Source organism: Myotis brandtii, unplaced genomic scaffold (genome assembly GCF_000412655.1).
Source record: "Myotis brandtii unplaced genomic scaffold, ASM41265v1 scaffold463, whole genome shotgun sequence".
Taxonomy (NCBI): Eukaryota; Metazoa; Chordata; class Mammalia; order Chiroptera; family Vespertilionidae; genus Myotis; species Myotis brandtii.
The window spans coordinates 2710795-2728128 of NW_005367694.1; the positions used below are offsets into that span (position 1 = coordinate 2710795).

General features: G+C 51.5%; 2 protein-coding genes across 3 annotated transcripts in view; both read right to left on the reverse strand.

Annotated features, from left to right (window-relative positions):
* GNB1L (guanine nucleotide binding protein (G protein), beta polypeptide 1-like) overlaps positions 1–17334 on the reverse strand; it is a 51890-nt gene extending 34556 nt beyond the window's left edge. The window contains exons 1-2 of one of the 2 annotated variants that reach the window (XM_005875533.2): positions 17250–17334; positions 16904–17001 (exon numbers count right to left, since the gene is read on the reverse strand). Coding sequence is in view for 1 of the 2 variants with exons in the window: in XM_014547131.1 (XP_014402617.1) it covers positions 17053–17091 (39 nt within the window). In the remaining variant the exon portion in view is untranslated. The other variant, XM_014547131.1, reaches the window with a different exon arrangement.
* On the reverse strand, positions 10287–15418 carry LOC102249651 (chromosome unknown open reading frame, human C22orf29). The gene is given in 4 exon segments (XM_014547013.1): positions 10287–13726; positions 13728–13888; positions 13891–14647; positions 15413–15418. Coding segments are annotated over 4 exon segments (1197 nt in total). The 3' UTR covers positions 10287–13453.

Sequence of the window (17334 nt, forward strand, 5' to 3'; positions counted from 1 at the left end):
ATAAAACATATGTTAAAAAAATAAAAATAAAAAAATCATCATTCTCCCCTTTAAAGAAAGAAAGAAAGCAAGAAAGCCAGCCAGGATGCCAAATCTTTGACCAGCTATCTCTTGTTCATATTCTAAAAAAAAAAAAAAAAAGCCCTAGCCAGTTTGGCTCAGTGGATAGAGCATCAACCTGCAGACCAAAGGGTCCCCGGTTTGATTCCGGTCAAGGGCACATGGTTGCAGGCTCCTCCCTGGCCCAGGTCTTGTCAGGGAGTGTGCAGGAAGCAACCAATCGATGTATTTCTCTCACATTGATATTTCTCTTTGTCTTTCCCTCTCTCTTACATTCTCCTCAAGTGAAAAATATCCTCAAGTGAGGATTAACAAAACAAACAAACAAACAAAAATCAATGGAAAAAAAATCCTCACTCCTCGGGTAAGGATTAAAAAAAGAAAAGAGGGGAGAGAAGAACAAAAAATCAGAGGAAACAGAGAAAACAAAATGGTAAACCAAAATAGGACTATATCAATGATTATAAAAAATGTAAATGCTCTCAAAAAAAAATGTAAATGCTCTCAACATGTAAATTATAAGACCCCACAATTATAAGCTATTGTAAAAAAACAACTATAAGTTTCTAGGAGAAACCCATTTTAGTTTAAAAACATAGATAAAAGTAAAAAGATGAAAGAGAGATATACAAAATAAAAGAAAGATGGAGTGGATATATTAAAATCAGAAAAAACAGACCTCAGAGCAAGGAGTATCATCAGGAATAAGGAGATATAAAAACATAAGGCATCAATTCATCAAGAAAACATACAAGTCCTAAATATGTATTCATTTAACAACAAAACTACAAAGTGCATGAAGGAAAAGCTGGTGGAACTGAAAGCAGAAATAAACAAATACATAATTATAGCTGGAGACTTAAACCACTCCTTAGTAATCCATTGAGCAAGTGGCCAGAAAGTCACACAGGAGCCTTGACTAATACTATCTACGCACTTGACCTAGGTGACATTAAGAAAACACTCCACCCAACAGAAAAACATTCTTCTCAATGCACGTGGAACATTCATCAAGATAGGCCATATTCTGGGCCATAAAACAAACCTTTAAAAATGAAGAAGAACCCAAAAAAGCATACAAAATATGTTCTGTAGGTTATGGGATTAACCTGGAAATTAATAACAGAAAGATAACTGGAAAATATCCAAATATTTGGACAATAAGTGACACACTTTAAATAACCAATGGGTTATTTTAAGTGGGTCCAAGAAGTCCTAAGAGAAATTAGAAAATATGTTACCTGAATAAAAAATAAAAAGTCAAAACTTGTAGGATTTAGAGAAAAATTTATATCATTAGTGCCTACATTAGAAGAGAAGAAAATTATGACCTAGTTTCCACCTTAAGAAACTAGAAGAAGAGGAGCAGAATAAGTCCAATGCACGCCAAAGAAAGGAAATAAGGTTAGAGTAGAAATGAAAGAGAGAACAGCAATATGATAGAGAAAATCAACAAAACCAGAGATTGGTTCTTTAAAAAGATCAATAAAATGGATAAATCTAGCTAGACTGACAACCAAAAAAAGAGAGAAGAAACAAAGTATAATAATGAAAGAAGGGTTATCACGAGACACCACAAACACTAAAAGGATGATAAGGAAATACTATAAACAATTCAATGCGCGCACACTCAACAACTTAGATGAAATGGAATTGAAGACCACAGACTATTAGAATGGCTAGAAGAAAAAGGGGAAAGAAACCGACAAAACCAAATGCTGGCTGGAATGTGGAGCAACTGGACTTCTCGTACATTGTTGGTGAGAATGCAAAATGGTACAAGCATTCTGGAAAACAGTGGGGTAGTTTCTTATTAAATGAACTATACGTGTATCATATTGCCCAACAATCCTACCCTATATATTTATTCTAGAGAAGTGAAAGCTTATGAGCAGACAAAAGTCTACTGTATATCAATAGCAGTTCTACTGTATTCATATTGTCCAAAATGGGAAATAACCCAAATGATATCCATGGGTGAATGGCACACTCTTGAGCAATAAAAAGGAACAAATTACTAATAAATGCAACATCGTTGATGAATCTCCAGAGAATTATGATAAGTTAAAGGCTATATAGACTATGTAAGCCTAATTATATGGCATTCTGGAAAAGGCAAAACTAGGCAGATAGCACAAATGGCCCATTGTCAGGGGTCAGGGGGAGGGGCAGCAGGGGGAGGGTTCTGAGTTAATGAGACAGTTTCTGTAACCGGATTGTGGGATGCTGGTGTGGGCAGGTGTTAAGACTCACTGTAAGTACATTTCACAATAATCATAGCATTAATAAGAGATATTCATGAGTTTATACTTATGCAAAGACAGGAGAGTAGACAAATTTCCCACACAGAATTCCAAATAATGTATGTAGGTGCTCCGCCCTGAGGGAGACGGAGCAGAACACCCACCCCTGATGAGTGGCTTGGCAAAGTGACATCCTTCCTAAGGGCACAGTCTGGAAATGGGGGAAAACAGCAACTTTACAGTGGAGAAGCCTGACAACCGCTACCTCGGGGGACCAAGGTCAACAACATCCATAGTGAGGTCACGGTGACAGCATGTGCCAGTGACATGATGTAATGAGGTGGCACTTATCTTCGAGGTCTGGCTCCTGAAAAACCCACAACTGTCTGATCGTGAGAAAAACACACAGCAAAACCCAGCTGAGAGACAGTCTACAAAAGACCTGACCAGTACTCCTCAAAACTGTGAAGGCCACGAAAACAAGGACAGTCCAGAAGAAACTAAGGAGACAGGACGACTAAATACAACCTGGGATCCTGGATGGGATCCTGGAATAGAAAGAGGACATTAGGTAAAAACTCAGGAAATCTGAATAAAGTATAGACTCGCGTCAATAACAATGCATCTGTGTTGTTTCATCACCATGACAACAGTACCATGCTAACAGAAGATGTTAATAAAAGGGAACAGGGCTCAGGCACGCTTCTGTGTCCAAGGTAACAAACACACCCTTGGTCATTTTCGGGGGGGGGGGCTTTTTTTCAAATAAAATACATTGTACAATATTTTTGTGCTACTTTTTCTCACGCTATACTAGTAAGTAATGGCATTTAGTCTACCACTAACATATTATAAAAACCCAGTTTCCTGTTTAGATTCTTTCAGATTTAGAGCCAATTTCTAATTCTACTCAAGGTGACTTTAAGCAGATTTCATGCCAGTTTTTAAGTGCTTCTCCCATTTAAAATACCATTCTGTTTTTTGCCCTAATATAAATAGATTTAAAGTCATCAATAATGTCCCCAATACAAGGTAGTCAGTATTCAGTTAAGCAAATTAGTGGGTGACCTTTACCGTCGTCATCATCATCGTTACTTCTAGAAACAGAGCAGCACGCCCGGGAAAGGAAGAAGTCATCTAACCATAGTGCTCTCCACCAGCGCGACCTACTCCTTCTCTCTTTGAAGTAGCACAACGAGCCTAGTGGGAAAATTCTGAATTGGCTGGTGCCTAGGCCGGCAGAACAGCGGCCCACTCCCTCTGCACCTCCCAGGCCACAAGTGGAACCTAAAAAACATTCTCTGTACAGGTTGGTCCCGAGTGAGGCCTCGCCGCCCTCCCACCTTCCTGATCAGGACAGACCATAGCAAAGCCCAGAATCCCAGAACGGACCCCTGCATTCAGCCACGATGGCCTTAGCCGGCCACCTCACCCTCCCCGCTGGCCCCTCAAAGCTGCACCACAGATGCAGTGGCCTGCGGTCCAGGCCGAGATAGTGGGAAACTTCCCAGGGCTGCTGCTTCCCAGCAGGAAGTGGAGGTCTGACCACAGCCCCCACACCGTCTTTGAGATCCAGGGGGATCCATGGCAGTTAACAGGTTCACATACAATACGTCTGTGACTTAGGACAGCCCTTCACCTCTCAGTCATTGAGACCCCTGGGGGTCAGTGTCCTGTCCACAACGTTGGCTCCTTGCTCAAGAGGGGGGTGGGGCAGCCCCATGAGTGACACCTGGGCCCCAAGGGGTGGTCCTACCATAAAGCAGGCCCTCTTGCAATGAGGCCAGACCTGCCCTTGAAGGCTACGGAAATCTGTGTCCAGCTAAGGCAAGGGAAAGGAACAGCCTGCTGGGATAACAAGATCCGACCCCCTTACCTGCAGCTCACAGCCATACAAAGAACTGGACCCACTCCCCAACCAAGCAAACACCACACGGAAGGACCTGGGCAGGTGGGCGGGCCAGCCACGGCCCCAGCCCGCCCGAGCTGGGAGGCAGGTTGGCCCAGGGTAACTCAAACTTCACAAAGAAACCATTTCTGGAATGGGGCTCTGTTGGTGAGTTGAAGTCAAAGGCGCACTTCATAGCTCCTTTCCAAACCCCGTGCATTGTCAGGGCCCTTGCCCCTTTGAAGCCGTGGTGAGTGATTGAAGCGTCTACTTTCTGAGGGGCAGATAGTACGGGCCCGGTAATCTGACTCTAAGCCCCGGGATAAAGGTAGTTTGTTTCCTCTCAGCCCTTCTGTCAACACCTCCTCAGTAATTAGCCCTAATTATTACCAAGGGCCGGCCTCCCATTCGGTTATTAAATCAGAAATAGTATCATGGCCGGGCATCTGTCAACACCCGGCTGGCGACCTTGGATTCATTGAATCCTCTGTCAGTATCCATGGCTTCAAAGATGCAGATCCTGGGGAGGGTTCCGGGATGCAGCCTGGCCAACCCTGCCCCAGAGGGAGGGAGGGAGTCAGGGAGGGAGGGGGAGAGGAGGGAGGAGGGAGGAGGGAGCAGGGAGCAGGGAGGAGGGAGCAGGGAGGAGGGAGGTTGGTGCCACAAGCAGCCCAGCCCTGCACACCTCGGGCCTCACAGCCCAGTGGGGAGGTGGGAGCCCAGCACCACCCCTGCATCCGCCTCCCTCACGGCAGCAAGTGCACACTATCCAACCACAGCCATTCCCAACTCCCCAGGGGACTGATATAACTGCGTGGGAGAGTGTGTGTGTAGGCGGGTGACAGGCACACCCCCAACAGCCCTTTCCCTAGAGGATCTGAAACTGGTCCCAGGCCTGCCTGCCTCTGGCACATCTGACTCCCAGGAGCAGCAGGCAGTGGCCTTGGCCTTGACCGATGGAGCTGGGCCTAAGACTGGGCAAGGCCCTGTTCTGAGTGCACAGGGAAAACAGCCGAGCCCTGCTGCCAGGAGCCCCCTCTGAGCTTCCTGTACAGCCTGGGCACCCTTGCAGGCAGGGCACCTCCCCATGAGCCAGTGAGACCCCAAAGCAGAACTCAGGGGGCAGCCGCAGACACAGGTTTTTGTGGTGGAGCCAAGTGTCACGCTCCTGAGGGACCTGGTTAGAAAAGCCCCCCACCTCTGTCTTTGGCTTGAAGCCTCTCCTTCCATCCAAGAGGAGTCACGTGCTCCATAACTTAGACCTTCTGCTCTTGGAAAGCTCAGCAGCCTCCGGCAGGAGCAGACACTGACCTCACCTCCCTGGGGGCATATCCCAGGCCCCTTGACTCCTGTGAAGGCCTACGGGGGCTCCTGGCCTGCAGTGACTTAGGCTTTGCCTCAGTGCCTGGACACTCACCCCACCAGGTCTAAAAGCACCCCTTTCCAGACGAGCCCCAATGTGCTTGGGGAAGAGGGTAACAGGCCAAGTCATAGCCAAGCCTCCCAGGACCAGATCCTCTGCTGGAGTCAAGGCCCGCCTGGTGTGGTCGGTGCCCAGGCAGCGGTGAGCCCCCCAGCCCACCTCGGCCTGTTCTCCTCCCCTGCACGTCACAGCCAATGCACTGGCACGGCCAGGCTGGGCGGGGGCAGCAGGAGGGCGCCTTCAGGAGATAAAGGCATGTGATGTGATGTCTTACAGCCTGGAGGCTGGAGGCGTGTGGTGTGAATGACCAGTCTGCTCACAGGCAGCAAGGGCCTCCCACAGCTGTGGGTGCTGAGGCCGAGTCTCACAGACTTCTCCTCGGGACTGGGCTGAAAGAAAGGAAATGCCAGGGTGAGGGGCGGCTGGGCTGCAGGGGCAGGCAGGATGGGCCGGCAGGGCCTCTCTGTGACCAGGCGTCTCAAGCTGCAGCTGAGGACATCCGTTACCCCCAGGAGCGGGTCCAAGGAGTCCTGAGATGGCAGGAAGGAAGCCTGACTGAGGGGCGTTTTCAGCCAACCTGCCCCCAAGCACTTACGGGCAGGGGTGGGAACCGGGCCAGCGGCAGGCCACCAGTCCTTTTGTCACCAGTGAACACATGGGAAAGCTTCTTTTACAAGTGTGACCATCCCCTTGTGCCAGTGCCAGCCTCGGGGGCGCACTTCTGCCAGGAGGTCCATAGGAGCCAGCTGCCCAGTGCTGATGGTAGCGCCCAAACACTCACCTACAGCATGGAAAGGGGGCTGATCCCCGCGGGCTTGTGCCCCGGCAGCTCCTGGAAACCCAATCCCACCTGAAGAGGGACCCTAACCATGGTGATGCACTTCCTGACACGGATCCATGTGGTTGCTCCTGTGGCAGCGAATGGGGGGCTCCCTCCAGCGATCTGCCTACCAGACCCACAAATAACGTGTGTACAAATGCACTGCATGTTCACCATGGGCTGCAGGTCTAGGGGCACACACCCACACGTGGGCACTCACATGAATGGCTGCCAGCAGTGCTTGGTGGACGTCTCAGGGAGGGAAGGGTCAGGGACAGTGACTGCACCCCTGAGGGGCCTGCTACTTTCCAGCCACACGGGAGGCAGAAGTTCTAATTTACAGGCCGAGGAGTTCAGAAACTTGCTGGGAATGGGGACAATAACAAGGGCCAGGAGGCTGCAGTGGGCATTATGAAGCGTGCACCTGGAGCGGACGGGTGGACAGGGACAGAACTGCACTGGCCCTAGATCACCTCCTGGCTGCCATCACCCCAAGGCTCCAATTTGTACCGATTTTCAGGGGGAGGAACACAGGGTCTCAGTGGTGGGAGGCTGTGGTGCCCTAGGGGACAGTGCATTGGATCAGGTGCCTGACCAAATGCCTCCTGGATCCTCCATCCTGCAGGCCCTCCCAGAAAGCCTGGCTATGGTGGAAGTCAAGGTGAATGACGACGCTATGCACTTGAACTATGGGGAGCGCAAGATGCGGCATTCCCAGCAGCCAGCAGGTGTCCCTGTGCTGACCACAGGTGGAAAGCAGCCCAGGGACAGCTCTCTACCGTCTGATGGTCTTGCCAATGGGGAGACAGAAGCACCTGGCAAGTGGATGAACACTCATGACCCACAGGTCCCTGCCCTGGCTATGTACTCCTGAGGCCAGGAGAGAAGGAGCGGGCTGCCAAGGGCATCCTGCAGCCCAGGGGCTCCTCCCAGGCCCATCGACACCCCTAACAGAGGTCATGTCACCCATCTGCAAATGAGGACAACACTGCCCAAAGACACATAAAGTGAGCTCAGGACTCCTGCTGCCCAGAGAGCACGCCCAGCCCAGCAGTCCCCCAACACAGAACCCCAGGGTGAGGACTGACCACTGCTGGAGCCAGATGGGCACAATGCGGTCCACTGTGCCATCCTCTCCACTTCTGTGTTGTGATGAAATATGTTTTAAAAACTAGCCACGACAATCTGAGAACAAGGGAGGGGAGTATGTTTCTCTACCAGATAAAGAAGACGTACCATAAAGCTAGATCATTAGTGAGGGACAGAACAGGCGTGTATGAGATGGCATTATGGACAGGTGTGGGCAGCATGGCATCCAGCACTGGAGGCTGACAGTCACCTGCCCTGTGGGAAAGGTGGAACGGGGTCCTCTATCGGTTAGGATAGAATAGGCCATGCTGTGGAAAACACAAGTCCCCAAACTCAGTAGCTTCACACATTCAATGTTTATTTTCATTCCTATTACATGCTCAGCGCCGGTGGGTGGAGAAACCACGCTTCTCAGGCTCTCTGATGCTGGCAGCAGCCGCCTCCGCACCCCACACCATTACCGAGTCCACAGTCAATGCAAAAGGCAAAGCATTAAACCTGGGAATACAGTGTAATGTCCTTGACCCTCAGGTAGGGAGATATTTCTTAAGAAGAGTCCTGCCCTAGCCGGGTGGCTCAGTTGGTTGCAGTGCTGTCCCATGCACCAAAAAAAGGTTGCAGGTTCGATCCTTGATCAGGGCACGTACAGGAGGCAACCGATGGTTGTTTATCTCTCACATGGATGTTTTTCTCTCCCTTCCTCTCTCTCTAAAATCAATAAAAACATATACTCAGGTGAGGAGTTAAGAAAAAACAAAGAAGGCCTAGCCCAGCCGTGGGCAAACTACGGCCCGCGGGCCGGATTCGGCCCGTTTGAAATGAATAAAACTAAAAAAAAAAAAGACCGTACCCTTTTATGTAATGATGTTTACTTTGAATTTATATTAGTTCACACAAACACTCCATCCATGCTTTTGTTCCGGCCCTCCGGTCCAGTTTAAGAACCCATTGTGGCCCTCGAGTCAAAAAGTTTGCCCACCCCTGAATTAGCTCAAAGAAATTTGTATTGAGGAAAATATAGCTCTTAATAAGCTCTTAAGACATGTGTCTTAGAAGTGGTCAAAGTCATAGACCCAGATCCTATTGCCAGACGTAATTTAACTCTGATTATTCAGGAAAAGGACTGAAAGCTTATAGAAAATGTCTAGCAGAAGAAGAGTGATTTTTACAGACCCATCCAAGCAGCATTCAGTCTTCTTCAGTCCAAGGAGCTACTGGACATTGTAGCATCCCATGTTCATGGACATGGTAGGCTCATCCACAGTGTGACTCAGAGCAGTCATACCACAGAGAATAACCTTGTAATAAAAGCCCTGCCTTTTTATGGCAGAGTTGGGTCTTGAAGAAAGTTCTCCTTGATGTCCAGTCTTTAATTTTCAGTCCTTAGGCTTAAACAATTTTAGATATATATATATTAATTAAAAAAAGGAAGTGAGAGTTCTGCATACAAAACAACTGGGCACTTACTTCCTGCTCCAGGGGCCTAGAGGGGCTCTACACAGGGCATTCGGTGACACTCAGAAGGGTTCTCATGACAGTACTGCCCCAAATTGCAAATAAATTAATTTAAAAAAGAAATCCATCTTGGGCAGTATAATTGTGTCCCCCCAAATTCAGAGTTCTAACCCCCAGCACCTCAGAATGTGTTTATTTGGAGACGTGACCTTTAAAGAGGTAATTAAGATTAAATTAAGTCATATGGGCGGGCCCCAATAATATGACTGGTGTCCTCTAAGACATCAGGACACAGACAGGCACAGAGGGACCACCATGTGACGGGAAGACAGCCATCACAAGCCAGGGAAAGGGGCCTCAGGAGGAACCACCCCTGTAGAGACCTCGATATTAGACTTCTAGCCTCCAGAACTGTGGAAAACACACACACACACACACACACACCATTTTTGGTTTAAGCCATGCAGCCCTAGCAAACGCACGCAGGCATCTTTCCAGGGTAACGATGCAGCTCGCCAACCACTGCCTCGATGGCTGCACTCTTGAGTCGTGCTGAGTGGATGCTTGCTCTTCTCAAGGCTGAGCGCCCACCCTACCCCACAGGAGGATTAGATGCTCTCATCCATGCAAACTCAGGTGTGGCTTCTCTGGCCAGGGAATCGGTAACAGAAGGGGAGAGACATATATCACTTGTGGTTCACGGGGGTCTTTCCACTCTTTCTGTGTTCGTAGAAAAACACATCCAGTGGGGCTCCTGTTGGCATGGGTCCCTAGGGCACTATAAAGGGCAGAGGCTGTCCCAGTGGATCTGTGACTGGGATGCAAAGTTTGTTACTGCAGCACAATCTGGCACATCCTGACTGATACAATGGATAACAGCTCCATTTACCTCCCTCCTTACTGCTGGGCCTTTGGGCTGTTTCGTTCTGCTGCAGTCACTAGGGCTCAGGCCACTGCACGGGGGTTATCTCATTCAACCCTTCTGCACTCTGTGTGGATAAACTACAGTTCACAGAGGTCAAGATGACACCAAGGACTGTCAGCATCCAAGTGTAATAGGAAAGGTATGACCAAGCTCAAGTCCATGCTTGAAGCCCCACACCAAGGAATGAGCAATGACCAAATATACACAGGTGAGTGGTCAGCGTCTATGCACCTAGTAATGTCACGTGGGCAAATCATAGTACTTGACACTTCAACCAATAGCATTTAAAAAGTCTGTTTCTTCATGCCTTCAGTAATTCTGGGTATCTAAGACTTTTAAAGTAAGTTCTAGAATCACAGACTGGATTAATACTACTTTAATGATTTTTAAAATGTTGAAATCTTTAATTCATCTGGAGTATAGGCTAGTAGGAAGAGGAAAGTATGCAGTTTTACTATTTTCCAGATGGCTATTCAGTTGTTCCAACTCCTTTTACTGAATAATACATTTTACTCCCATTAATTTGAAACACCTCTAGTATGAACTAAATTCCCATTTGGCTTTATTCCAAAGTTCTCTATTCTCCTCTGTTCATCTGTCCACACCAATTTCCAAGCACCTTCATTATTGCAGCTTTATAAATGTTCACTATCTCATAAGATCTTTCCCTCAATACTTCCGGTGTCAGAATTTTCTTGTAGATAGATACTTTAAAAAAAAAATCCATAGTGCCCGCTGTGTCCTATCTTTAAGAAATTAAGTCTGCAGGTATTTCCAAGGACGTGAGGGACAGGCATGATGATCTAGAAGGGCCCTCATATAAGCTGGCAAGACAGCTCTGGCAGTAGAATCTAACGCTGCTTTCTGGGAGGATGGCCCAGTTGACACCCTACTATGTTGCTGGCCTCTGCACCGGCTGCCTTTCCTGTCTCCATGTAGTGGACCTGGAGTGAATTCCTTCAGCTCAAGATTGGCATTTTCCCTTCCGACCCCCTGGGTTTTTTCCTCCCTCGGGCTCCAGGCAGCTCCTGTCCAGGGCTTGGGTTACCATCTCACATCCCTCTCCCGAGGCCAGCTCTGCCAAGGCAGGCCCCAGGGGATTGGGGGAGCGGCCAGATGACCTGTTTAATTTGGAGAAAGCAAAGGAGAAGAGGAAGGACCTCACTGGTGATGGCAAGGTGCCTGTTCCTGGGTGGCATCAGGAGAGGACGGGAGGGCTCTGGCCTGGCCTGCCACACAGGCCGTGTACAGTGCTGCAAAGTGATGGCTTCCTCTGGCGCTGTCCCTGCCTTTGGGCAGATGCAGGGACCTAGCTGCTTTCCCGCTCTGTGGGGAACAGGAACACAGCATCAGGAGAGGAGGCCTGTCATGCTTGGTGGGAGGAGGGCCCTTTGAGCATTCACCACTCCCAGCTCTCCACACACAGGCGGGCCACCCCAAGGAGGGTGCTCCTGAAAGCTGCATGGTCTGGCGGGCTTGCAGAGGTGTTAGGGACAGGCTGGCTGGAGTGGGTGGGAGCAGTCAGACTGTGCCTGCAGAAGGAGGGCCTGGGCCTGAGCAACAGCAGGGAGGGGCAGTAGTGTTATCCCACACAGAGGGACTGGGGCTGCCTAGAACATTCTGGGATTTCCCACATCTGATCAGAAAGGCAGCTTGGGGCTGGGGCCTGGCCTCTCTGTTCCTGACAGAGTGGGCACAGTGCTCCTGCCAACGGAACAGACTCTGCTTGTGGGCAGCCACCATGCCACAGGCCCAGCCATGGATCCGTCGCACATTTAATGAGCACTGGTTGTGTGTCAAGGACACGAGCTAAGATGGAGCTCCTGCCCTAGAGGCTCACAGTCTACGCAGATACACAAGTCATGCAGTGCTGGGTTCAGCACTGAATCCGCAATGTGCAAGAGTGGGCAAGAGGCAGCTTGCTTGCTTTGCTTTTCGGGTTATATTAGCTTCCCATCTATTTCCAAGATTTGCAACTGTTATACCTGCACGTTATCTGTGCCTTAAAATAACTCACACATAAAACCATCTGAACCCAGAGCCTTTTGAAGTAAGTTATTAAATAAAATAATCCCAACAATGTGCTTAAAAATTTTTATCAGATGTTTTGCTTATTACAATTTTTCCTAAAATAACTAGTTTTAGTTGCAGTTCCCATTTCCACTTATTTCTTCTTTCTACTTATTTCTTCTTTCCAGGAAGGTGTTCTTTTGTTTACACAATTGTAAAACTGAAAGGGGCTTGAAATTCTTGCCTAACCACTGCTCTGATTGGTGCACTGTACCAATCCTATGTTCAGTTTAGCTTGAGGGAGCTTCCCAGCTCAGCTCATTATTAGAAAACCCATGCTTGTGCAGAACAGGTCTTTCTTCATTCCAATCCTCTGGCCCCCTGGGGCCTCCCAACTCAGGTCTGCTGCCTGCTCCTCACTTCACCTCTACTCCCAGAAAAGTCAGTTTTCAAGGCCACACTTCACCTGTCAGGCCTCCCACTCCCACCCATTCAGCCCAACTCCTCAAACAGACCGTTCCATCCTCAGAGCTCCCAACCATACATGCAACACTGACCTGGTGTGGGTGCTTGGGGCTGGGGCCTGGCCTCTCTGTTCCTGACAGAGTGGGCACAGTGCTCCTGCCAACGGAACAGACTCTGCTTGTGGGCAGCCACCATGCCACAGGCCCAGCCATGGATCCGTCGCACATTTAATGAGCACTGGTTGTGTGTCAAGGACACGAGCTAAGATGGAGCTCCTGCCCTAGAGGCTCACAGTCTACGCAGATACACAAGTCATGCAGTGCTGGGTTCAGCACTGAATCCGCAATGTGCAAGAGTGGGCAAGAGGCAATGACTGTTGAAGAGCAGAAAGTGGAAGGGCATCAGGGGCAAAGGCACTGAGATAGGAAAATGGAAGAAAACCAGGTGACTAGAATGTTAACACCGAAGAAAATGCCTGGAACAGAGTTGAGACTGAAAGGTAGCTTGCATTCTACCTTCCTGTATTGGAGCCTTCCCAGCTGACCAGGGCTGCTGCTAAACCCACAGAAAAGCATCTTTCTCTACCAAGACACCATCTGACTCACACTCAACAATGAAAGTGGCCACCTCCTCCATGCAACCTTCCTTAAATTCCAGTCCAGAGGACAGGTCACGGAAAACAGAGATAGGGGTGGGGGGCAAAGCAAAGACCATACAGGGACCAAATTTCAAAAAGGCTGGCATGGCAAACCCAGTCCAGTTGCAGCCACTGCAGGGGGCGGGTTATAAAGACAGTGCAAACATATGACGAGGACTGATCTATAGAGCTCTGTCCAACTAGTGAGAACAAACCCAGGTGAGATGGCACTCCAAGGGCAGGTGTGGGGATGCAGAGCCCAGCAGGAAGCAGCCTCTGTGCCATCGGGGAAATCAGAGAATGAGGAGCAAGGGCAGAGGCCAGCGGTCTGCTGTGGTCGGGGAGGGGGAGGACAAAGGCAGAGTCCAAACAAGTACCCCTCCTGCCCAGCAATGGGGCAAGTGGACAGCGCCACACCTGGCAGCACTATATCTAGAGTCATCTGGCAATGCCACTTGGTCCTGGGAGGGAGAGTGGGAGAGTGGGGGAGGGGCTGCGGGATTCCTTGGCTACATAGGCCACTTCATCACGAGGAGCACTGCTGCACCTGCCTGGGACCTGTTCAGAATCCAGGGCTGCAGGGTGGAGAGCAGGAGGAAAAGGTGGCTCTGCTGGGGTCTCCACCGCCCCTTGTGGACCACTTACCTCCCCTGTCTTCTGGGGTTCTGGCCCCCCTGGGTGAGCTGGATCTGGTTGCTGGGCAGGGGGCTTAGGCAGATTCTGAAAACACAAGGACAGGTTTGGGGGCCATCTCTGTTGGCCCCACCAGACCAGGATTGGTGCTGCACGCGGAAGTGGACAAGGCAGGGGGCTCAGTGGGCCCAGGGCTGCTCTCCTTGGCCAGCTGCTGCTCAGGCAGAGCATTTTTAATTCAGAGTCAGAACTAGAAGTAGCAGGGGTGGCCAGACTGTCTGGGACAGGCCTGAGGGTAGCACCCATGTTGAGTGCCAGGGCCTCCGAGAACCTAGCTAAGTACAGCCTCACCACAGGCAGCTGCGGGGCCACTGGTGGCTGGCTTGAGGTGGGGACAAGGGGCAGGGCTGTAGCATGGTCCTCAGCAAAGCTGTTCAGGTTTTGAATAACCTCCTCAGGATCCTGGCAAAAGAGCTCATCATCATCAAGCAGGGACAGGTCCCCGTCAAGGTAGGGGCTGCCCACGCCCAAGCTGGGTCTGTCAGGCGCCCCGAGGACCTCGCAGACTCGGCTGAGGTTTTCCTGGCAGTGCTCTAAGTGGAAAGACATGCCATCGCTCAGCTGGGCCAAAAAGCGGTGCAGCAGCCATGGGGAGCCATCAAAGGTGCCTGGGTCTGAGCCTGGCACCCAGTGGAAGTCCACCCTGAGGGGTCGTGGGTCGGGCATGTGCACAGTGAGGTAACCCTTTTCTGTGGCTTCACAACTCACTGTGCTCTTCTGCTCCACAGCCGTGCACACACACACAGGGTGCCCACAGCAGGGCTGCTCAATCCAGGGATCCACTAGGGGGGCATACGCAGCCCCCAGGAGGGCCCAGTCAATCTCTTGCCAAGGGGTGTACGTTGGATAATTGGCTGCAGCCCAGATGGGACTGCAAGGACCCTGCCACCGGCGCCAGCCACAAGGAATGCTGGGAGTGGAGGGAGGCTGCTGCACCAACTACTAGAAAGAAGGGGAAAGGAGAGGAAGAGATGGCACAGGAAGGGGCGGGGGGAGGGTTGTGGTCAGAAGAGACACACAGGACACAACAGGACAGAGATGGGCTAGAGATGGGTGTGGTAAACCCAGGTGTTCTGGGCAAGTGCTGAGGGTCAGGGAGGCTGAGAAGAGCTCACAGGACTGTCAAACACAGGTCACCATCCAAGGCATTCTGTCCAAAAACAAGGTGGGGAAGAGCAGAAACTAGGCCCAACCATCACCAAGGGGCTGCAGGAGGAGGCAACAAGCAGGCCAACCCTAGGTAACCCACCAGGAGTTTGGAATGGAAGGAGGGCCTGGGATGTCCAAGAAGGCTGGCCAAGGCCACCTGTGACATTTCAAGGGCGAGATGTGATGGCAGATGCTGTCAGTACCAGAAGGAAAGGGGCCAGATCAGAAACCCCTGGGCTTCCTTGAACAGCCTGGCTATCAGGGAATTTCCGGAGAATGACAGTAGCAACCTTTTACTAAGTGCTCTATCCACCACCCCACACCCTGACCCTCTCGTAAGCTTGGTGCTATTACGGTCCCCGAGGCAGAGTGGTGAGTGAAGTCACTTGTCTGCAGCCACACACCAAGCAGTAAGTGGCAGAGGCAGCTGAACCTGGCTCTAGAGACCAAACACTTAACCATCAACTTCACCACACCAATTACGAACTACACTTTACAATCTGCTTAGGAGTCTTCTGGCCGCCCCAAGCACTAACACTAACGTGTGGCACAGACCGTCATGCGATGGTCTTAGGTCACAGCATCAGGAGCAATGTACCTGTGTGTGTGACAGAAGCCCCGCGCCTTGCTATTCTGTCTCTAGGCCCTAGACTTTCCAGACTCGCTTCACCACTCAGAGTACAGCCGACGGGCAATGCCACCCTGACCCTGAAGGCCACCTCCCTGCACTCCTTTCCCTGTCGAAAACCCAGCATCCGATGTTCAAGTTGAATCCCACTTGCTGCACCTTCTCTCACCTCCCTAAAGTTACTCCTGCAAAGGGCCTGGAGAGCAGTGAGCATCGACCCTGAGTATTCAGGGAAAGGAGGCTGTAACCATCAGCAGGCACAGTTCTTTTCCACGGCAAGGAGCCCTCCCCCAGGGCTCTCACACGGCCTCGCCTAACATAGCCACCTCCTCAGTCTCTGCAAAGGGAGGTCCGCTCATGGCCTCTGCAGCACTCTCTGCTTCACCCCTCCTTGTGCGGTTTTCCCAACAACCCCTCCACTCACATCCCAGTGCTCCGCACCTAGGGCACCGCGGCCTGCACACCCCTTCGTGTGCAGTTTCCTATGTGTTTACCTGGCCCCCATCAGAGCGAGTTCCTCCAGGAAGGCACAGCTCTATTGGTCTTTCTGCCCAGAACCTCCCAGGGTGGCCTGCAGCACTCGAAGCTGCCAGGGCCACCAGCACCTACCTCTGCCACCCAAGCATTACAGAACCTCTTAGGTATATTCCCTACCCTGGGGGTGGTCTTCCACCTAAAAGCCCTTCCCATCCTAAAACAAGGAAAGAATATTCGAGGGCCTGCAGTGGCCCAAGGAGCAGCACACAAAGGCAGCACACTCATCCAGCCCCGTCCCTCACCGAGCTCTGAAACGCAACAACCACATCGCAGCTCCTATCACCCACCTGAGGTCAGGTGCCAGGTCGCCCACGGAGACCACATCCCATGCCCAGGAGCCAATGCGCTCCCTTTCTCCCAGCTCGGACCTCCCGTCCCCACTTGGAACCCTAGCTGTCACCCCTCCCAACTCATCACTATTCCTGTGTGCCCTCTGCAACCTCAGGAGGAAAGCACCTCTGCGCCAAGCCGCCAGCCCTGCATGGGCCTGAGCCTTCCTACACCTGGGCCTGGCTGGTGCAGAAACCCTGGCTCTCCCACTCCTACCAATCGGTTGGTCTCTCGTTTCTGTCCTCACCGCGCCTGGCACTGAGGCATCGGGGCCCTTCTCCTGGACCGGACAGCGCTCTCTATCCAGGAGCAGGTGCCGCGGCTCACGTGCACTCGCCTCCCATAAAGTCAGAGCCAGCACCTGGGACGCTGGGACGTTCTCTATCCCGGGGAGACCCCGGGCCCCCAAGAGTAGAATAACATGCCCAAAGCCCCATAGCAAGTGCCTCCACTTCAGGGCAGACCACTGCCCCACCCCTCCTGCAACCGCCATGCCGGAAAGCGCGGGGACCTGAGCTCACAAGCTCCCCCACAAGAGGAATCCGACCCACCTACGGCTACGCCAGGCGCCCACGGAAAGGGTCCACGAATCTGCAGCCAGAGACCTTGCGAACGCGTCTCCCTCCGAGGGCGAGAGTCCCAGTGTCACCTAGAAAGTGGAGAACAAGATCGGACGCCGTGAGGCGAGGCGCGGGACTACCTCTGCGGACGGAGACGGCGGGAACCACCCGAAAACCATTGCAGACGCCCCCTCGGCCCCGGCGCGGATTGACAAACTGAGGCCCGCCGGCACCCCAGTGCGGGGACTCCAAGGGCGTCTCCGAGGACGGGGATTGGGGAAGGGACGGAGGGCGCAATCCCACTGCCGGGCGCCCGGATTCTCGCCGCCCCACTGACCCCAGAGCCGAAGATAGTGACTCCAACTCGGAGCAGTAAGAGCCTCAGGGCCCCACCGCGCTGTGCAGCCACACCCCCTGCGTGC